This window comes from Gobio gobio (assembly GCF_949357685.1).
Source record: "Gobio gobio genome assembly, chromosome: 4".
Taxonomy (NCBI): domain Eukaryota; kingdom Metazoa; phylum Chordata; class Actinopteri; order Cypriniformes; family Gobionidae; genus Gobio; species Gobio gobio.
The window spans coordinates 57,394,716-57,418,534 of NC_137100.1; the positions used below are offsets into that span (position 1 = coordinate 57,394,716).

The window sequence follows — 23,819 nt, forward strand, 5'->3', positions numbered from 1 at the left end:
CAGAATTCATCAAAAATATCTTTATTTGTGTTCCAAAGATGAATGAAGATCTTACAGGAACAGCAAGAGGGTGAGTAATTAACAACAGGATTTTCAGTTTTGGGTGAACTGTCCCTTTAAGGTGTGCGTTTTTGAAATGTATGTGAAATGTGAAATTTAATTGTGTATAAAAATTTTAGAGACACATTTCAGAGGAAGAGCATTTATTTGCAATATAAATCTTATGTATATTATAAATGTATTTACTGTCACTTTTGATCAATTTAATGCATCCTTGTTGAAAAAAAAAACCTTAGTGACCCCACAGTTTTGAACAGGAGTGTACATATTTTCATAAAAAGTTGTTTGAAATCAATTAACCCCCTACTAAATTGGCACCATGAGATCAAAATGGATGATTTTTTTTTTAAATATAATATTGCAGTATAGATTATTTATTTTGATTATTATTATAGATTATTATTTATTTTACACATATATTTTTTTTATTCTATTCATATGCCCTTATAATCGTTTATGGTGAGAGGGCGGGACAACCTGTCACTCACAAGAGATCCACCAATAAACAAAATCAAGCCCCGCCCTTTATTTTTTCTTGTCTGGGAAGCTGTTTCACTCTGATAAACGTCACAAATATAGAAGAAAAGACTATCGCAACTTCTGTTTCATGCCAACTTTAATCATCAGGCGCAATGATATTACGCAGCTCCTGAAAATAGTCCCAGCACACTCCCTGTGTAAGCAGGTTGTCACGTTGGTTATGTTGACGGAAGTTAGCCTATTTTCAGGCGCTGCGTAATATCATTGCGCCGCTGCACCCATGGTGCGGCAGCAAAGTTCCTTGATTATTAGGCAGGAATGAGAGTATAGTTCGCCAGCCACTATACCACTGTTAGCCAGCTTCTTTGTTTACAAGTAACACTCGGAACCACCAGAACTCTGCCTTCATTATGTTAAGCCCGCCCACAGACTCTATACACGCTGTGATTGGCCTGACCAGAGTTTGGTTTTTCCAGCTCGCAAGCCAACGGAGAGTTGCTAGACTACCCTGGCTGCAAATTAGATTTGCTGCCACTAGGGTGCGTCTAGATTTCTAGGCTAGTTCCTAGACATATCGGCCTAGAAAATCGCTACTTTTCATTTTCCGTCGGTCTTAGTACACAATTACAATTACATTACATACAGAAGAGTCAAGTTTTAAATAGGAAAAATATCGAAACTCTTTGGTCATTTTTAAGCAAGATGCTAACAGTCTAATCAGATTCAGTGATCTATGCTAAGCTAAGCTGGAAAGTTGGAAAATGAGCCTATTTTCAAACATAGTGGCGTGTTCCTTTTATATCTTTGCATTTCTCTTGAGTGACATCACACAATCTATTGACCCACTTCTCAATGTCTCTTACTGTTTAGCAGATTATTCTGTTCATCCGACTCTCCTTTTGACTGGTCTTTAAACACTCAGGTTATTGTCTGCATCCACACACACGGACAGACAGAATGTCATGCCAGTGCCAGGCAGTGTAAGAGCGACATGGCTGGAATGCAGATGGCTAACGTGGGAAACACTGAATGCTTGTGTGCGTGATCGTGAATTAGTAATAAAAGGCCATGAGTCGCCTGGTCTAGAGCCCACAGGGGTTACACAGCGGCGAGGAGAACACCAACGTCATAACTTCCCACCACAAATACAAGGAAAGTGCAAACATACAAAGCTGCTACCAAGGGAATAGGGATTCACTGATAACACCACACACAATAAAAACACGTTTGAATGGTTCTCTGGGTGTGACATACAAAGGAATAGATTGTGTCACAGGTTACACATCCTTACAAAATAAAAAAGAGCGGATTACTTTTGAAATCTTCAAACAAATTCAGATTTACAATGCCTGCCCTTGATAGTTTTTGGCAGTAAAAACCTAGTATAATTAAATTTGGTAACAAAGGACTGAAATGGACACTGGAGAACTATTCAGAGCTAAATAATTCAGCTTGCCATCCTAAACCAGGTGAATCTGACTCCATTCACTACATGGAAAATTCACAATGAGGAATTCAATGCAATCTGAAATTAGCTTTTTCTCATACCTACCTTCATTCTCAGTGGATTTGAACATCTTTAAAACTCAAATTACAGTTCTCCCTAAAAAAAAAAAAAAAAGTAACTAATTATGTTACTTATTAGCCTACATAAAAAAGTTCTATTTTTGTCAAATGTAAAAGTTCTTTCACTCCCAAAGAGTAAATAAACCTCAGGCTGAAGGAAATGCAAATTCATGCCTGTATTGGACACAGCTCAAAACAAAACTATGATGTTTACAACAAAAATCATGATTATTCTGCACTTACTCCCGATTTCTCTCAACATAGGGACAGGAGAGGTGTCAGTCAATAAATGGGAAGGAAAAGTAACTTGGGTTACTTGTTTGAAATATTAGGCTAACTCAGATATTTTGTCGTACATTTAAAAGTAATGCATCAGCCTACTTTACTAGTTACTTGAAAAAAAGTAATCTGATTACATAACTCGCGCTACTAATACGTTAGCCACAACACGTTAAAAAAATTACCTTTATTTTGTTTGTGTAGCTCTGGCAGAAATAAGGTTTACACGTGCTATCCCGGTCTATCCCGTTTTAGGGAAGAGAGAGTACACACACACACACACACACACACACACACACACATAAAAGAAATAAAAAAAAAAAAAAAATCAACGATCAATCAAAAAATGCTGGATGATCAATCATAAACTGAACAGGACTTGCCTCATTAAATATTCATGAGCACAGAAACATTCGCCGGTTGTAGGGTATTTTATGTAAGCTTGTTTCCGCCACAGAATAAAAAAAATTAAAAAGGTAGGTTAGTTGCGTCTTTTTATCTAACAATTCTGACTTTTTTCCTCGCAATTCTGAATGTTGCAATATGAGTTAGAAAGTCAATTGCGTCATATAAAGTCTCAATAGCGTGTTAAAGTTAGAATTGTGAGATATAAACTCGCAATTCTGAGAAAAAAGTAGTCTTTTTTCCCCATCAGAATTGGACTTTATAACGCGCAGTTGCGAGTTTAGCTATATCACAATTCTGAGAAAGTCATATCTCGTAGATATAACAGGCAATTCTTAGACTGGAAACCTGTACATTCATTTCAACTGCTTCTTACACTTTTGCGGGAACCAATCACAGACTGGCTTATCCACCTGGCGCGCTATTGGCGGGTTTAACACGATGACTGATAGAGAAGCGATGGGTCGTACAACATTGCCTGTTGATCACGCCTCTTGTGGTCTGATTGGTTGATGGACTATCCAATTGCGTACAGAGTCATTTCATTTATGCTCATTTATCACGCCTCTTGTGCAGTAGAAAATACACAGCAGACTCAATGTTCAATCTTAAATTGAGCTTGGTCTGGTGATAGCCAGATAAGGCAATTCTCGCACTTGCGACTTTATAACACACAATTCTGACTTCATATTTCGCAATTCTGACTTTATAACACGCAATTGTGTGTTTATATCTCGTAATTCTGAGAAGAAAAAAAGTCAGAATTTTTTATATGTAAACACAAATGTGAAATAAAGTCACAATTGTCTTTAAAATGTTTTATTCTGTGGCGGAACCAAGCTTCCACCGTATTTCGTTTAGCGTCTAAGGGAAAATCAATTTGACAAACGGTGACGAGCCGTGTTCGTCCATTAAAAAAAATAACACCACCAAACAGCCAAATGTGTAGTGTGAAACCTCGAAATCTGAATACACAGGAGTAATTGCAAAAATGGTAGTGTTTTTATAATGACTTACTTGGGATAATGCTAAGGGATAATTCCCTCATGCTAGTTACATCAAAGACTGGTTACATTCGACTGCATTCTCCACGCCCCAGTGAGCCACACTTTCTTCCCACAAGGTTACATGGTTTAATGGCTAGCCTACTCTCTGAACCCATGTGAAATGAGTCAAAATCTCAAAGGGCCTCGCAAGGTCTTTAAAGCCAAATTGCGCAGGGAACACTCAGAAGAACTTTAAGCAACAGCGAGAATAAAACCCTTATGTTGGAAGCCATTGTGTTGGGACGTCATACAGTAGAGTCCTTAGGGAAGGGAGTCACTGTTTAGTTTTTTAGTTCAGGTAGGCCTATTTGACAATGCGAGTGCTATACCTGGAACCTGTAATACTACACTCGTTTGCCCCTGGGTATCACATCCTATTTATACCAGAAACTAAAAGTCAAACAAAAGGTTTATTCACATAAAGAGCGATAAGAATAATCCTGTGGTTACTCACATTTTAATGCACATGTAGTCACAATTTAATCCAAAAGAGGTCACTCACTTTAATGCAAAATACAATGTCCGTTAATGCAAATTTGACATGCTTTGAAAAATATAATCTGATAATAGAACAGACCTCACTTCTCAACAAGCTATCTGATGTGATTTGCAAGCACTATACACTACCGTTCAAAAGTTAAGTGATTAAGTGCTCAAAAACATTTCTTATTATCAGTGTTGAAAAAAAAGTGATGCGGCTTTGTGGAAACCGTGATACTTTTTTCAGGATTGTTTGATATAAAAACGGCATTTATTTCAAATGGATCTTTTCAAAAGTATTAATTTTAAAACCAAGGTTTTTGTCTAAGATTTCATTATAGTATGGTATAAAAGTATTATTTTTATCTTACCAACCCCGAACTTTTGAACTAATATTTTACTTAAGTAGGATATGGTATTTATATATATATATATATATATATACACCCCCCCCAAGGTCTTGAACTAATATTATATTATAAGATTTTTTTCAAAAATAAATTAATACTTTTCTGACCCCAAACGTTTGAACCAACATTTTATTATAGTATAGAATATAAATATTTTTTAAATCTTACCTCAACCAAATTTTTGAACTTTATTATAATATAGAATATTTAAAACTTTGGGGTTGGTTAGAGTTTTTTTTTTTATATTTTATGTCATAGCATAAAATATTTATTTTTAAATCTTACCCTCTCCAAAGCTTTGAACTAATATTTTATGCATTTCATTATTTTAAAAATCTTACCAACCCCAAGTTTTTAATATTTTTTATAGTATCAAAGTATTCTTTTTTTTTTTTTTTTAAATCTCTTTCATTTAAATTGGTTTCTAGATACTCTACACCTGCCTGCCTCCAGATTTGCCTTTTATTGAAAATGTATGGCCCATCATGAAAAGGAGAATTAGACAATGACAACCACAGACTGTTGAGCAGCTGTCTTGTATCAGGTGAGATCTGGCAAAAATTTCGCTTGCAAAACTTCAACAATTAGTATCCTCGATTACACAAACATTTAAAAAGTGTATTTCAAAGGAAAGGTGATTGGGACAGAGGCATGTTTACCACTGTGTCGCACTTTTTTGGAGTTTGTTGCGCCATGAAATTCAAAATGTGTTAATATTTACAAAATACAATTAAGTTGGTGTCAGTGTGAACCAAGTTAGTGAAAACTTTGAAAATCTTTCCTTTGTACTTTTGTCAGTTAAATAAAGGTTAAAGAGAATTTTACAAAATATTCCAACTTTTCTAGATTTTTTTTAAAACAAAAACAAAAAATAAATAAATAAAAAATACATTTTCACATGAAGCATGCACAGAAAAAAATTGAAATTTAATTATTTAAAGATAATAATTATCTTGTTTATTAGAAATGTGTCATAGAAAGTTAGGCCTGACACACAAAGACAGATAATAAATGCAGAATGAAAGCTCGGTAGTCACTGAAAACCAGTTTGGAAAAACTAAAAAGACACATCGAGTTCAGTGAATCATGCACAATCCCCATTAAATGATGTAATGAGTTGAAATGAGAGAAGAAACACTCCTCCCAAGTCTCTTAATAAAGGGGAAAAAAAAGCACAAGAAGCATTTTAATACATATAAGATTCAGTCCTTCAGCACTTTTTCTTTTTCTTCTTCTTGTCTTTGCTGGCGTCATCATGGGCTTTCCTCTTAGCAGCTAGCTTGTTAGCCTGTTGGAAAGCGTGCATTAGATTCAAGAACACTTAAGTCGATCAAGGTCACTGGAGCTTAAATAATGAACCAATTGTAGGTCAAGCACCTTTTAAAAGTGCTTTGGCAGCCACTGTGCTAGCTCTGAATTAGTAGTACTGTGTTTACTCGTTTAACCATTAACCAAAACACACATTTTCAACATCATAAAGACTTAACTTACTGCATTAAATCATTAAAAAAAATCATTACACTGGTTAGATGGGTCCATTTTCTTTTCTTTACTTTACAAAAGAGCATATATAATTGTAAAATGGTACCCGACACATTTACTTCCAAGCACGCTTACCTCTCTGACGTTTCTCTTCTTGCCAAACATGATCTTGTCATAAAGGTATTTCTCTCTCTTCTTCATCATCATGATGGCCAGCCTCTTCTCCTCTGCTTTCTCCTCCTCAGCTGCTCGCTTACGGTTCTCTGCTTTGGCTTTACCAGGAGTCACCTTTACTGACAAGCTCTGTGGGAGAACCAGCACATAAACTTTTAACACCTTTGTTTTTATATTTAACATATTCCTCTAAAGAAAATGTCAATTTATAAAGACACAACATATCAAATATGATACAGTAGACTGTGTGTTTAAATGCTGTTACTATAATAATCAGGGCTTGACATTTATGTTTTTTTGAGGTTTTCCAAAGTTTCTAGCCACTCAGCATTTTCACTGGCCACAATTTGGACATCAATACCATGGGGAAAACTGAGATGAATACTCTCATAATTTGGCAGCAGGTATTTTAGGCTGCTGTCACTTTAAGACCGGACACACGGATCCATTATACTGTTACATATGCGTTTTCTTTCTCAACGGTTTATGTTCACTTAAAACATAACTGACTGTGTTTACGTGAATACTCGCCAAGACCGGCATTTTGACATTATTTTGTGTGTATTTGACTGTTTAAGCGCAATAAGCAGCAAAAAAAAAAACCGTTATTTAGTACCGAGAGGCAGTTTTATGTGTGCACACTTTGGGTGTGAGCTGCGGGAATGAGTAAAATTATGCGCAATCCCAAGCAGAAATGCAAGCCCTTAACACCAACAATATTCATTTGGTGCAAAAGAAATGAGGGGAGGAGGGTTTATGTGTCAACCCACTGTCAGAGAGATGAGAGGGCAAGAAAGCAAAGTTTGACTGAATTGTTTGCATTATTTCTTGTATAGCTTCTTATACTGTACGTTTATAATGGCTATTATTGATCATACATAAACTTACATTTAACAAAAAGAGACTGGGTTGTGTTTTGTGTCATATTTCGTTTTTATTGTTGACTAAAATATACATACAGAGATAACCAGCACCTTCTCTACTTTCAGGTCTTGCTACTCGCTTGTCATGGGTCAGCTGTCAAAAAGGTGCTTGACGTAGGGCGTTTTAATCAGAAAAGTAACTTATTTCAACTTGAAAAGATGCACTGAGCTGCAGAAAAAGACATCCGTGTTGGCGTTTTTAAAAAAGCGGCCATGACTTTTTTGAAAACACTGTTTTCTCCATAGGATTATAATGTAAAACAGACGCTGGCAGCTTCAAAAAAGACATCAAGTGTGAACACGCCCTTACGCGCCACTGCTGAAATCCACCTGCATTTGGCGGGTTTGTGTTAATGTCAAGCCCTGATTATAAGTGTGTAATTTCTGCGTCAATGGCATCAAAAATCAAAACTGCAAAAATAAAACCATCTTACCTTTCCCTGAGATCTCTTCTCCTCCATTTCAGCTAGATTTGCTTCATCTTCTTCCTCACTTTGATCATCTTCCTCATCGTCGACATCATCATCATCATCATCTTCCTCATCTCCCTCCTCTTCCTCCTCATCATCTTCCATTTCTGTGAAGAGTCCATTTTTGAAGTCAACAAATCACTCAACATTCACACAATCATATCAAAATTAGTATGCAAAACCCCTCACCTGGCTTCTCTCCTCTCTGCAGGGCCATGAGCTTGAGTTTCTCAGGAGGCACATAATCGCCCTCAGTCTCCTCCACGAATGGTGACAGATGGGGCGGCAGTGTAACTCCCAGGAAGTATTCCTCTACGGGTAACAGCAGCTTGCCGTTGACAGAGTCATACACCCACTGCGGCTGGATGTAGTACCTGCAAGGATGAGAAATGCATTTAGTACAAGAATATACATTAACATGCAATATTATGTATACAGTTAATGAGAGTCGTATCGGACCTGTTGATATACTGTTTGTCAATGCTGGGTCTGTCCACAATGTGATGTGTGATCGTTTCGTCTGTGGCATCATATGTGCTGCCGATGCACAATGATTTATCCCAGGACACCTGTCCACCGAAACACCTGCACAACAGAAGACATTCTTATACACACCAAAACACAACTTTTGGTAAAGTAAAACTACATACACAAACTATAGCCTTAAAAAAACACATCGATGAACAGTTAATTGTATGCAAATCACTGTAGAGTAAAACCAAACACACTTTAAACGTATGGCACTTTCCACAAATAGGGCGTTTTGTAAAAACAAATCAAAACAAAGGAACATAAAATGAAAGAGGTACTTAAAACGTTGTCTGTTCACCCAAGTTGGTCAAATTAAATATTATGAACGGTTTTATTTTCTTTCTTTTAGAAAAGGTTTGCGATTTTAAAACCTAATTTGTTTCATTTTTGTGTTAAGACCAAAAAAATTTAAAACATGCATGCATTGATATACATATGACATACACATACATACATACATACATATATATAGACACACACAATCTAGTTTGCTACCAAATGTTTTTTGTAGTACTAATTGATAAAGTTATCAAATAGTTTTTTATTTATTATTTTGATTAGAGTTGAAATGTTGAGCGAATGCAAGTTGAGAAAATTCAATTATTCCTTTGTGTGTGCCCCCCCATGCTGTACAAATGCTTCCTGCATGTCACAGTATTAGAGAACGTTGCAGTTTTTAATAAAGGAAAAATCTATGTAGTAAAGTGTGAAAAACAGCCAAACATTACAATTGTTAGTCAGAGTTAAAAAATATTTCTACAATGAACTGAATATCAATTAAATTTACATCATTATATCACAATTATATCAGATGGATATGATAACTATTATAGCATGATTTGTATTGCTGACAGTTCTACCTCTAAGGAACATGGGATTTGTGCCTAAACAGCACACCAATTTGTACCCTATTTAAGGAAAGTACCATAGACAGAATGACGTGCGATAGAAATGAGCCAGTATGTCACACTCCTTCACCTGATCACAAAAGCCAGCGATTCCCTGGGAACTTCTCTGTTTAGGAAAAACTTCAGGCCCTCAAAGAGCTTCTTCTGTTTGTTCTGCTCTTGCTCCATCTTTTCTCTCACCTCCATCTTTTCCAGGTCGTCCTGTAATTGAAAGTGCATATTATAATTAAAGCTCTATAAAAGCGTCATTAAATAATGAGGACAAAGTTCACCTGCAGTCATGCTGGTTTCATCAGAATGTTTTTTTAACACCTTCACTGTGTAACCATAGCAACAGTCTCCCTCAGTGAACATGAAACATGAGGATGTGAGGTCCGTCCAAAACAACAATCAATCAAACCACGGGTTAAACGTTTCACTGACTCACTGATGTTTTGTGATGTGTGACTAAATAACAAGCGTCTTGTGACACTTTCTTTTAGTGAACCTGAAGTGTGGAAAGTTATTGTGGAGTCATATAGCTGCAGTAATTACAGAGGCCACGTGTGCTTTAGAAAGCTGACAGGAATCTGACAGCTTTGACTTTACAACAATACAGCTCTGCTAAATGCTTTTTATATTCAGACCTGTGAACCACTTTGAGCTGCATTTTATGAAAGGTCCTCAACAAATAACTTTATTATTAGTTAATACATTTACAAAGTTTGAACTTCGCATCACGTCTTCCATTTTCAAGCAATTTTTTCGATATTGTTTTTACATCCCTACCAAAAAGTACTATGCTACTGAGATTGTAATACCATGGTAATTTGATATACAGTACAATAGTACCAAATTACCACCTTATTCACATAAAAGAAAACACATTATCAGCAATAATAATAATAATGATTATTATTAATTGTATTACCAAATAACCTGGCAATAATAATAAAAATAACTGCGGTAATGGACATGGTAATACAATTTATAATAATAATAATTTGTTTATTTGAACATGGTAATATAATTTATAATAATGTATACAAAATATGATTAGAATTTAAAAAAATAAATTCTATACCATGTCTAAAAAACAACAGTTATTAATAAATTGTCCAAATAACCATGGTTAATTTGGGGTGGGGTTTTAGTAAGTGTACAGGCTTTAAAAGGGGTCATTCATCGTTGGCAAAATGGGCATTTAATAAAATTTGGCTGCCCATGCGGTAGAAATGCAAAAAAATAAATCAAAATCGTTGCTACCTGACTAGAAAAAACAGAAAAAAAGGCTGTTCGCCACCTTGGAATTATAAGGTTCTATCTGCATTCTGACTGGTTTGGAGATATTGAGCTTTAAAGTTTTTTGCATTCCATTTGACTGTGTAGAAAGAACCTTTTTATTTTCTAAATAAAAAGTTCCAAAAAACTTAACTAACAACATCCCATGATGTAAATAAGTTGTCACAGAATAAGAATATGTGAATAACTCAATTTTGACAAAAATGTCAGATAGAACCTTATAATTCCAAGGGGATGTGTTGTCTTCCCTTTTTCCAATTAGGTAGGAAAAATTCAACACCCATAATGCATTGGGCATGTTGCCATCCAAGGCCACTCCCACCAGTCTGCTATAAGCTTAACAGAGTCAAGTAGCGCTTTACTTTAGTAGGAAATACTTCTTAGCAAACTTAGTCATAATGGTGTCGACTGTTTATTGTTCCCGAGAGCAAGAATTCAAAGAGTAAACGTTTAGGAGCAGGGAATTACTATCGGTTTCCAGGGAAGGATCCAGCACATTGTAGGCCGTGGCTAAAGGCTACAAAGAATCGTAAACAAACGACACAAGATACAAAAAAAGTATACAAATTGTGGAAGTATAACCTGTAGTTTTCATGAAAGCCCTGGAGCTGTCAAAAATCATTCGGGTCATTAAGCTGACTTTTGCTGACAAACGGGAATTTTTCGGTTGAGATAACAGAGAAAGAGTAAATATTGTTCATTCGTTCAATGTTGTCGCAAGTTTATTAACCGTGGGAAAATGTCCTCACTGCGACATCCCTAACAATAAAGACCGCTGTCACTCGCTCACCCCTTCAGTAGGGAAATGGTCCAGTTCTGTCTCCTCCTCCTCCACTGTTGGGACCATACGGGCCAGGCTGGCACTCAATGCTGACAGTTTCTGGAGGGAGATGTGAAGAGGCAAGTCTTTAAAAACACTAACATTTGGCACAAGTTAACGTTGATATGAAAAGAGAAAATGAATTATTCCCGTACCTCAGTATAGCTTTCTGATTCCAGGGCATAATCTTCTTCAGACTCTGATTTGAGACCGAACTCTCCTTGTCCATCAAGCTAACATGCACCCAACAAAAAGAACAGATTCAATTCCCAATTAGAACTAATTGGACTTCTGCTACTGCATTATATAAAGGCATTTAAAGGAAGCACATTTGATACCTTGGGCGGGTAGAGAAGGTTGAGAGTCTGGTAAAGACGGAAGTTGACAAAGCCAAGCAGTGTTGTGTAGAGTTCGGTAAATGTGGCCATGACTCTGTAGTCCACATCTGTAGGGTGCTGAGGAAAGCAGGGACAGGGGTATGTTATGCTAAACAGTCATCATAAAATAATCTATAGAAAGACCCAAGGATCCAAAATACTGCATTATACTAATCCAGATGATCAATGATTTTAACATGGGTAACAACAGCATTATGATAGATACACCAATGTTTAATAATTTATTTAATAATAACAATACAAAATCACAAAATGTCTTCCATTAAATAAAGTCCATTAGTCCATTTAAAACCTTCATCTACACATCTCACTCCTCATTTGTGCAACCCAAAACGGCAAACTTTGTGCGTTGCAAACAGTTACAACAAACTACCGGGGCTGGTAGTAATATTGCGATATAATACTTTAATTTAAAATAACTGTTTTCCATTTTAATAATTTAAAATGTAATTTAATCATTTGATGGCAAGGCTGAATGTTCAGCATAATTAGCAATAAATCAGCATCACATGTTATAAATCATTCTAATATGCTTATTTAGTGCTCAATTTTTTTTTTTTATTATCAATGTTGAAAACAGCTGTGCTGCATAATATTTTTGTGTAAACTGCCATGCATTTTTTCATGATAACAGTTTGATAGATATAGTTCAAAAGCATTTATTTGAAACTGAAATCTTTTGTAACATTATAAATGTCTTTACCGTCATTTTTGATCAATTTAAATGTGTCCTTGTTGTCTAAATATTAATGTCACAGTTTGTCCCTATTTAGGATCAAACCTGCTTCTCAAATGCTTTTCATGTGTGGTACTTCAAGAGTGCAAGATATATTTTATACTCACATCATGGGCAAACTGATACGGTATGATCCATGTGATGGTTTGCCCCAGGACTTCTGCCTGGTAGTAAATACCCTTAATGGAAAGAAAAACCTGAAAGAAAAAACAATCAAAAAGAGTCAGAGAAGTGGTTGATAATACACTAACATGAATGAATTATTTACTTTTTTAAATTCACACTTTGCATATGTAATATAACACCTTTCTTAGGGCACGTGAGGAGATAACGTAGTTCATCCACTCAACGCTGAGTCTCCGGCACAGCTGAATTGTCTGAACGTGGCATTTTCCCGTGCGGGCAAACGTAGAGAACAGGAAACACATAGACAGGGAATCATCCACATCTCGAAGAGCATCAATGAACGTAGGATATCTGGAAAAACAAAGGAGACAAGGAGATGACAGAACACTCATTTAAAAGGAAATGTGGCAGCTAAACATTGTAGCGAAATTTGAGATGAAGAAACTAAATATGGAGGCAGATTTTACAGGGGATTTGACACGTTATCATCAAAGAATCCTGGGAAAAAAACAAAAGCATCATGGATGGTTTCCATTCAAAATAAACAGCACAAGTGTTTTCAACACTGAAAATAGGAAATGTTTCTTGAATAATCAAAGAATTCGAATAATTTCTGACCGATCCTGTGACACTAAAATACATTCAAATAGACTGTTACTTTAAATTGTAACAATATTTCACAATATTACTGTTTTTTACTATGGTTGTAACGATACCCACATGTCACAATTCGATACATATCACGATACAATATTATTGCAATACTCAAAGACATATGGTAAAAGTTTAACATAACAAAAAAAATTACTGTTGATTAAAATGCTAAATTTGGTAATACATTGGGGATGGAAATTAATAGGCTTGGACTTGGTGCTGGTAACCCAATGGACAGGACAATGATGACACCAGAATAAAAATATACATGATTCTGACAAATGTGTGTCACTGGCTAGATATATTTCAAATAATGTAGGCCACTTTTTACTGGAAACATAAGACATTTGGCATTATCAGGACCAACAAATATTCCCCCATTGGCATTGCATTATTATACATTATATATAGTAGTTATCTAGTACTGACACTGAAACTCAGTATTTTTCATTTTGGGTGAACTACACACAATATATATAGTCACCATCCATGATACATACATGTTGCATTTTTTTAAATTGCAATATATTGTGACATGATATATTGTTACACCCCTAGTTTTTACTGTATTTTTGATCAAATAAATGCAGCCTTGTTGAACAAAAGATACTTTCAAAAACATTTAAAAATCGTAAAAACCCAAATTCTGCTGATGCAACAGTTGAACGGATGAAGAGACAGACAGTCCTCGAGACAGTGAGTCGAGCCAAGATAATTAAAAGTATCATGTTCTTATGTGACTTTTTGGATTTCTCATAACTGATCTGTTTTGTGGACAGGGACTGAGACTCTTTCCCAGGCTCACAACAGTGTCTGGACACAAATAGTGCTTATCACATAACACTGTCTGGACACCAAAAAAAAAAAACACTCTTGTTGTTGAGCCAAAGAGTTGAAGTGCGTCCTCTGCAGGCCACAGACAGCACTGCATTTACTCTCACCTTTCCTTGATGATGTGGTCCAGTTTGTACACAGGCTTGTTCTCTTTCAGTCTCTCCACTCCGCTCCACTCAGCCTTGCCATATGCTTTGCGCAGTTTCCGCACAAAAATCTATAATCAAGGAATATACAAGTGAGATCACAGACTGTCTGAGGGTGTGCAAACAATACTGCATTAGCACTGATATTTATCAGCCGATCGAATGAAATTCATTGCCATACTGGCCATAAGAATGAAAAGGTCTGATATCTAACAGATGATTTATTAATAATCAGCTGGGTACATTTTTGTGTCCGGTTTTTTCTGCTTCTACGGCCCTGTTTACACCTGGTGTTAAAATGCGTTTTGGTCGATCGGAACACAAGTAGACGAGGGAGACACATACACCTGGTCTCTTTTGTCCACTTTCAACCACTTCTGTCGTGATTTCTTCGAGGGCAGGGTCTATGAGAAGGTACATGTATGGGCCTTTTCAAATCTTTCCATCTAGTGGACAAAATTTTAATACTTATGAACGTGCCCAGAGACGACAGAAAACATACGGCAGGGTTTTTCCTACATTGAAAATTTTTTGGCGGCCGCCAAAACAAATTTTTGTCCCGCCAAAGCTTTATTTGATGAGTTATTGTGATTTATGAATGATGTAGAATAGATGCTGCGCTTGTAACTGAGAGAACGATCTGAGCTCCTCCCCCGCTCGCACTCTCTCTGTCTTCAAAATAAGCATTCTTAGCTTTCTAATATTTCACATATTACGTTAATCAAAATCAAAAGGTCGGAAGACCGAATCCATGTTGCACGTGGCGCTATCAGACAATGTTTTCCTTTAATTACCGCTGGGTGTGAAATGCGCTCAAAAAACATTGACTGATTCTCTGACCAGCTGACATAAAGCATACTTTCAATAAACGGGAAACAAATCCTATCCGGTTATGAAGTGTTTTCTGTGTGTTGACAAATCTTTCGCGATGTTCTAACAGACGGGATTCGCACACAAAGCGTCTGCTAATGTCCGATTCGCCACCTAATGACTCCTTTGAACCGAATCATTTAAACAACTGGTTAGAACAACTGAACTGCCCAACACTGAACTAACGAATCAGTTTAATCATTTACTCAGAACACCTGAAATGAGAACACAAGTGTGCTTACACAATTTAGCAAGAGTGGGTGTAAGAGTTAGTTTTAATTATCCACAGTCTTTCAGCTTATTTATGTTCATAATGTGTAGTAAAATAAATAGCCTAAAATCACTTAGTTTAGACTGGAGTGAGGTGAACCCAGAACAAAGTTGTTGTTAGCTAGCTGATCATTTTATGAAATTGTATATGGCAGAAAATTAAGCTATTTGTTCATTTTTTTATTACTACTTTTTAATATTGATATGATTATATACCAAAACAATTGTCAGTAAATTGTGTAAAAAATGAGGAACAAAAACAAACATCAAGGTATCCCACATGAAAAAATACTATAGTATATTATAGTATTTACTACACTTTGTTAATTTACTGTAGTATATTTAGTACGGTTCAAAAACACTATAGTATTTACTAGAGTAATTTTACTATAATATACTACAGTATTTTTTCATGTGGGATCAAAATAAGATAAGCAAAAGTTACAAACTTTCTTTGAATTTATTTAAAATGTATTGTCAGTATTGCGATTGCAGATCACGTGGGTAGGGTACTTTTTTTACTGTGCGTGCGTGTGTGTGTATGGATGACCATGTCTGTCAGCCACCACCGAAGACCATGTTTGACCCAGGAAAAACCCTGACATACGGAGAGCAGCAGTTTTTGTTTCTGCCGACAGTGAGCGTGTGTTAAAAATCAGGAATGGTGAGAGAACATTGTGCTTGGTACGTTTTTCATCTTAAAAACAAACTTGTGTCTCCAGCCAACAAAGTTTAAATCCGGTCTGGCTAGTGCACTTCTCGTAATATTAGCGGTCAGTAGGCGGTCTTTTGTGGCTGTTCAAACACATTCCACCACATGAGCGTTTACACTATTAAGGCAATCCAGTGGAATGCATTTTCGACTACCTCTGGAAGTGGTTAAAAGTGAAAGCTCAACTTTTTAGACCTTGTTTACACCTGTATTTAGTGTTGTCCACTTGTGATCCCATCGACCAAAATGCATCTTAAAGGGTAACTTCCGCGATTTAGCATTAAGCTTTGTATCGTTGGAAACCCCGTAGTATATTTTAATTATGGTACTATTTATTTCGGAACCTGGTGCGTTTTCTCCCTTGGTAATGGGAAATGTACTTTATAAATAGCGGTAGTGTCTGATTCTGGTATATAATAGGGCTGACACTTTTGTAAAAAAATCCTGTTCGATTTTTGAGACACTAGTGTTCATTGAATCGATTCTAAAATCGATTTTAAATGACGTTTTCATTTTCAACGCTAAATATAGCCTACGCCAATCCACGGACAACTAACGGGCATTAGGATGAAAGTAAAGAGGGCGCTTGAGACGCACAAGTCAGCAATATTTCTGATGATTTATTTTGTGCACAATGACTGAATGTGAAGTTCGTGTGGATAATAATTTAACGTAATTCAACCGTTCAAAATGAAACTTTTAATGAACTTAGCTTTCGAACAGGCCATGTGTTTTTTTTTAATTGAACGTAACCGACACTTAGGCTATGCGGGCGTTACTGATGAAACGTGCAAATAAGGCTCTATTACAAATTATTGGACAGGAAAACAAGTCTATCAACATTTTCGGGGTCCAGAGCAGAGCGTTTTTTATTCACTATATGCCCAGCTGTTGAGAAGACGCGTTCCGACCGCACTGATGTTCCAGGGACACTCATGTACTTCATTACCAGCTGCGCAAGGTGGGGGTATTTCGAACTGCCCATCTTCCACCACAAAAGCGGGTCGCTGTCAGCTGGCAAAGGTGGTTCCTTTTCATAAATCGAATTTCGTTTTATATAAATTGTTTCTTAATTTTAATCAATTGTTTTATCGACTAATATTGCATTGATTTAATAAATAATAAGAAAATATAGCATACAATGACATGGAGACGCTGGCTCCGCGTGAACAACGGCTTAAATGAACAACGACCCTACTAGGAAAAAAGCTTTAGTTGGGGCAGCCCTATAGCCATTTATTTCAGATAGACCTATAATTCCAGATAGAACAAATTCCAGCATGTCACAAAGGGCATTTCGGGTTGAGCGAGCGGCGCTGAGAGGAATGAGAAAGCTGCTCTCCATTCTGGAGGAAATAGCGCTCATTATTTTCTACGCACACAGCATTGTCACAATATGACCTCATGCAAGTTTTAAAAACAGATTTCAACATATTAATAATACCTGTTAATAACTTTTTTATTTGTTTAAAATAATAGTGTACATATTTGGTTAAAATCGATTCCCTATTTTCGTTTTCGAAACTTGTGTTGGTTGGTCCGATCGATTGTGCAATCGATTTTCGAACGTAAAGTGACAGCCCTAGTATATAATCACAGCAGACTTCTTCCTGACAGTCAAAGCGGTGTTACGTCATGAAAGTGTGGACTCATAGGAAGACAAAGAGAGTGTTTAGAGTGCCATTTGGGACAGGGCCAATGTCTCTTTAACCCTCAGAGCCCGACGGCATCGCCCACGACGTCACACGGCACCTCCGATAAATATCTATATTATTTCATGAAACTTTTATCGATTTTCTTACCGTTTTTTCCAGCAGAAAGCTAACGAGCTAGCCATCACGGGGGTGTCTTTGTAGCCTTTACAGAGGGTTTTCTATCCAGCCTGGAACATGTGCATCTTTTTGGAGTTGTTCAGCAATAAATCAAAACGCTTACATCCAAGATTTATCCACTTGATGTCCATAATTTATAATTTTTCCGTCATTTTTGCCGCTAGCGCGATGCTAGCTGCCATTTTGGATGAGGGTTTGACTAATGATAGGCTGATCCGTCACCCACGTTGGTGTGCGTCATTACGCATGAACCACAGCTCTTTTATTGTGAAGAGAGAGAGACGCACGACTAGTGTTGAGGATAGAGAGAGAGAGACACGCTGCAGTTTTTAGTAGTTTTGTGGAGAAAGTTTGAGGAAAAAGTTTGAGGAGAAGTTCCTGATAGGAACTGTTTTGAGGCTTGGCACCAGTAAATATCCAAAATCCAAAGAGGCCAAAAGCGCCTGGACTTTTTTTGGAAAAATGTAAATAGTTTTGGTTCTGTATAAGTTATCATGTTTATTCCTGAGTTCCATGACTCTAAAGACTTGAACAAACTGTTTTCCAGAGGAAATATGCTTAGCTTTTATTTATTTGTGTGTGTTTTCAATAAATATTTGAGTGATTCAATTTCCGTTTTATGTTTTCATTTGTCTTTATGGTCCCATAACTTATTTTACATTCAGGTGACATCAATGCAACACAAATATACTGACAGAGCAACTTGTCTTGAAAAAAAAGAGGTGTGTCAATTGTCTGTGCACAACAGGGTTGATGTTTTACAAGCTTTTTTAGTAAATAACACCAGGCGGAAAATTAATTGTATAAATACCCTTAGGTCTTAAAGGGTTAATCAGATGAAGTGAAGCAAAATAATCGTTTGTGAAAAATAATGCGAAGACGACGAACGAACAAACAAACAAACAAACACAAACACATACAGAAGCATTTAGCTTTACAAGAGCTCTTACCTTGTACTCTCTGAACTTGCCAACGATGGGCTCATGCAGGAGGAAGCGGATGTCCTTCAGCAGGTAGAAGGTTCTAGGGGCTGTCGAGCCCTTGTTGACCTTCTTTTTGTGTTTGGGCTCATGAGGATAGATTCCTTTCAATATACATAATCGCCTATAAAATGAGATGCATGTTTTAATTCACAATGAATTTTATTAAATACAAAGCAGGTTACAGTACATACATCTGTGGTCCTTAACTGGTGGTTCACAAACAACACCAGGGAAGAAATACTAAACAAATGATCAAGTGCAACTAGCTGCAAAACAGCACTTGCAAAAAAAGTTTATTCAAGTGTGCTATTAATATACTTTTAAACAAAACAAAAAAAGAATACTTTGTCTACTTTTTATATACTACTCAGAAATATACTTCAAATTAAACAAGTATACTTGACTTATACTGACAGAAAAGTCTAAGTATATTGAAGTATTCTCAGTATACTTGGCTTGTAGTCGTTTACTCTTGACTGAGGAGCCTATTTAATACTTTTTTTTACAGTTTTACATACTGTCTTATAAACTTGCATTGTTTGAAATTATTGATTTATAAAGAAAACATGTTCCCAATTCTGAGTATCTGATTTGTGTGTAGGCTTGTCCACTGGTAGTGTACATAGGAATTTACTTCGATACTTAAAGTACAGTAAAAAGTATATTTCAAGAATAAAAAGGATTACCTAAATAGTAACATAGTAGAATACTTAAAGTGTAAAAATAATATATAAATAGTAAACTTTAAGTATGATGTTATGTTCACTAACAAGTATACTAACAGAATAAAACAACTAAACTAGTAGTTTATTGAGAGTATCCTTCAAAGTGTACTTTCATAAACTAAAAAAAAAGTATTTGGCTGAATCCGAAATCGTCCCCTATACTCTCAAATAGGGCACTATTTGAGGGGACAGCCATTTGTAGTGGTGTCCGAAACCATAGAGGACGTTATTGAGTGCAATCCCATTCAATCCCACAATAACGAGTGTACAGCCTATGTACAAACAACGGCTGTCCGAATTCACGCACTCGTTTTCATTCACTCCTTCAAGTGAACTGTATTAGTGGACTAACCTAGGGAATAGTGAATGAGAATTTTGGATTCAGCCTTTGACTAGTAAACTATCAGTATTACCTATAAAGTTCACTTGTAGTATAGTTGCAGTTAGGGATGAAAAGATTACCGGTTTCACGATAAACCACGATAAAATGTAGTGACGGTTAGTAATATCTTATAAAATTTAATTATCATTAAAACCGCGTGTGATTATCACGATTTTAAAACTCGCGGTGAATCTTGTCCAGTCAGCGTCAGTCTGGCTGCAGCGCTGTTTTCTGAATGAGAAGAAATGGCAGAAGGCAGTGACAGCACCGGGAGATTTTTCAGATATCTAAAAGGACCAAATCTGAGGCGTTGTCATATTTTGGCTTTTACAATAGTCCTGAGGGAAACTTAATCGAAGATGGTCACCTGTCTGCAGAACATGCCAGAATAAAGTCGCTGTAATAGGGGGAACACTTCAAAACTACGAACGCAAGGCAAGTGGACTTTGACCTCAATACCAAAACTACGTCTGGGAAATAATAACGTGAAGCGAACGAACAAGTTCAGACAAGACTAGGGTGACATTTAAGGGATAATAATCAGGGTTTGCCATTAACAACCGCCGTTTGCGGGTGTAAGTTAACGTTATTTCGGCTGCACACTAGCCACTCTGTTGTTGAACTTATTATAGTCTTCTCAAAATCCATCTGTTATAATCGCGTTGCCCATTATAACCACTCACACGTGTTTCTATTGAGTTTATGAATGCAATGTCTCATAATCAGAGGCGTTCAGATGTGTGTGTGATGTACGCAAGAGATTCACTCATCATACAGTGGATGACTGTTTTTGTTCTATTTCAGCAGCGAAAATAGTTTCAAACAAACACAGCAGAACCACAGCGCATCTGATGTGACTGGCATAAAGTTGGTGAATTTAGGGACCGTCTCTAAAGTTACACACAACATTGGTAACGTTATACACGTTTGAAACTTTAATAGCATTTGAAGAGAATGAAAGTCATAAAACTGACTGTAAAGTGATCATCTAGGTGTCAGGTATGATGCAGACATTTTGATATTTAATAAAATAAACTGTCAAATCATATGCAAATATGGATATGCATTATTTCTCTAGGATACTGTTTGGGCTCTTACACAAAACATGCTAGATTTAAATGCATCATTGCTGAACACTGATTAGAATATTGCTTGAGAATATATTTACAGAGATAATATTAGAGATTATATTTACGATAAATTATTGTTATTTATGCGTTGATATTGACGACGGCCATTATAAGGAAGAAAATCCCACAGAATCTTGCTTAAATAAGTGCATAGAGCTGCTTTAGTTTGTTTGTTGATTTTCAAATATAAAACTTGAACAAAACCGTGATAATATTGATAACCGTGATAATTTGGGTCACTATAATCGTGATGTTAAATTTCCATACCGTTTCATCCCTTGTTGCAGTAAAAATGAAAAATGTAGTTGTTACACTTAAAGTATGTTTTTTAAAAGAGTGGGACTAAATTAGCCCACTCTTTAAATAAACGTATATTTTAAGTGTAACAACTATGTTTTTAATTTTTTCATTTACTCAAAGTTTAAGTAAATTTTTAAGTATACTACTACTAGCACATTGATATTAGTATACTTAAAAATGCACTTAAACTTGAATTGAGGCCTCGTTTCACAGACAGTGCTTAGATTAAGCCATAATTAGGCTTTAGTTCAATTACGACATTGAAGTAGCTTTTAGAAAGGTTCCTTTTAAAAAATAAATTTAAAAGACATGAGTGCAAGATATTTACTATATAAAGTAAAATATATAGCTTCCGGCAGACTGGGAGTGGAAGGCGGTCTGGCAGAAGCTAGATATTTTACTTTATGAAGTTTTAAATATGGATATTTTCCTTAAATAAACCCATCAATTAATTTCAGAAAGCCTTTATTAACCCCCCGGAGCCGTGTGGAGCACTTTTATAATGGATGGATGCAGTTTTTTGGGCTTCAAATTTTGGGCTGCCGTTATAATACTTGGAAGAGCCAGGACATTTTTTTAAATATAACTCCAATTGTATTCGTCTGAAAGAAAAATGTCATATTCACCTAGGATGGCTTGAGGGTGAGTAAATCATGGGCTAATTTTTATTTTTGGGAGAACAAACCCTTTAAGCCAGGTCTGAGAAACAGGGGGTGAATATACTAAATAATATGAATGTATTGTACTTTCATACTTGAGATGATAGCAAAATAAATAGGCTTACTATTATCTTTTAAAATAACTTTTAAATAGCCTTCGTTAGTGATGTCAAAGGTCACGCGTCCACAGCACACATATGGCTGTCATTAAAGAGCAGTTGAAAACCTCTGACGTACATTGCAATTAATATGTACATAACATTGCGCAAAGTATGTGCATTTCGCTATTATATAATATACGAGGAATGTAAAATGACCAATACATCAGGATATAATATTTCGTTAAAGCTAATGCTTTGTTTTGTTAACTCACCTGAAATCAGCCAGACTCAGACTCAGCTTCTTGCGGGCTTTATTCCTGGTGATGTAGTTCGTGGCCGATCCCCTCTCATACTACACAAGAAGAAACGACAGGTTAGCAAGTGCTCTGACAAGACGTGTGTGTGTGTGTGTGTGTGTGATTATACAGAAACAATACTCATTTTTCACACTGTTAGATCTCAAGATCCCTTACTTAATTCTTCAAAGCAAAAATGCAAACAGCTGTAAATGGACACTGAAGTTAGGAAATTCAAGTCACAATTATGATATAGATCTTCATACATATTTTTATCATACATATGCATGTATAAAATGTTAGATGTATTCAGTATAATGTGTTTAAAGCGCACAAGTCTGCGGGGCCCTGCGCTCATCAACCCATCATGTTTTGTTTACCGACAGTTTTGGTCTGAATCGCTGCCTTACCTTTTTCTTCTGTAATCCGCCCATCACAGCGGATGTTATTTCCCCTCGACAAAACCTAAAATAAAACCTATTGCTATTAAACTGCAAATAGATCCCAGATCAGAGCCAGTGCTAACGTGCTTCTTCCGAACACACGTGTTTTCTGTGACGTCAGTCAGCCGAGACAGTAGGACCCTTGAATTGAGGGCGCCCGCAGGAATGCCTGCATAGAAATTAAAGCATGTGTCGTAGCGGTACCTGAGCGGTACGTAGGCCCATAGCGTAGGCTAGGCCTATGTCTCTGTGTGTGTAATATTGCTATACTATATGTAATAGCATTCGTAATAAATACAAATTAACAATACACTATATTGAGTATACATTGCTCAAAAAAAAATTAAGGGAACATTTAGTCATCACAATATAACACCAAGTCAATTAAACTTCAGGGATATCGATCTGTTAGGAAAAAATAGGAAAAATAAGAGATTGTGAATAAGTTTCAATCATGTTTCAACTGCTTTGATGCAAATGAATGTGACAATAGGTGCACTGGAGAGGTAACAGCAAGACAACCCCCCTAAAAGGGGATTATTTTGCAGGTGCTGTCTATAGACAACTGTTCTCTCCTTAGTCTTCCTGACTGACTTGTTTTTAGTTTTGTGTTTTGTTAGGGTCTTTGTCACTTTCTGTAGCATGAGGCAGTACCTGCAACCCAATCAGGTTCCACAGTCCAGCTCCTCCATGGGCCATCCATACGTGCCAAGGAGGTTTGGTGTGTCTCCAAGTTTCAATAGCATGTTTCAGGATCGCACAGACCTCCTTACTGCTGTTAGGTAGGCTACCCGGGAGAGCCATTGTCAGACCGTATGCTGGTGCAGGGGACCCTGGGTTCCTCCTAGTGCATGATAATGCCCGGCCTCATGTGGCTAGAGTGTGTAGACAGTTTTTGACGAAGGCA

At 36.4% G+C, this 23,819-nt stretch overlaps 1 protein-coding gene across 1 annotated transcript; it reads right to left on the minus strand.

The window, feature by feature from the left end:
* Window positions 1-4,975: 4,975 nt before the first annotated feature.
* On the minus strand, window positions 4,976-23,044 carry pes (pescadillo). The gene is made up of 15 exons (XM_079814043.1): window positions 22,880-23,044; window positions 22,446-22,525; window positions 18,844-18,997; window positions 14,171-14,280; window positions 12,755-12,926; window positions 12,557-12,646; window positions 11,654-11,770; window positions 11,471-11,548; window positions 11,286-11,375; window positions 9,285-9,415; window positions 8,235-8,360; window positions 7,965-8,149; window positions 7,740-7,882; window positions 6,344-6,511; window positions 4,976-6,014 (listed from the first exon to the last, which is right to left on the minus strand). Exons 1-15 carry the CDS (start codon window positions 22,901-22,903, stop codon window positions 5,937-5,939), a joined length of 1,746 nt encoding a protein of 581 aa, XP_079670169.1. The 5' UTR covers window positions 22,904-23,044; the 3' UTR covers window positions 4,976-5,936.
* Window positions 23,045-23,819: the final 775 nt, after the last annotated feature.

Excerpts from the sequence above, each read along its gene's own strand:
- pes (XM_079814043.1), bottom strand. The coding sequence starts at position 22,903 with ATGGGCGGATTACAGAAGAAAAAG. Across the intron at positions 12,927-14,170 it reads GACCACATCATCAAGGAAAG|ATATCCTACGTTCATTGATG; the intron begins GTGAGAGTAAAT and ends TTGTTTTTCCAG. Across the intron at positions 6,015-6,343 it reads AGAAGAGAAACGTCAGAGAG|GCTAACAAGCTAGCTGCTAA; the intron begins GTAAGCGTGCTT and ends GCTTTCCAACAG.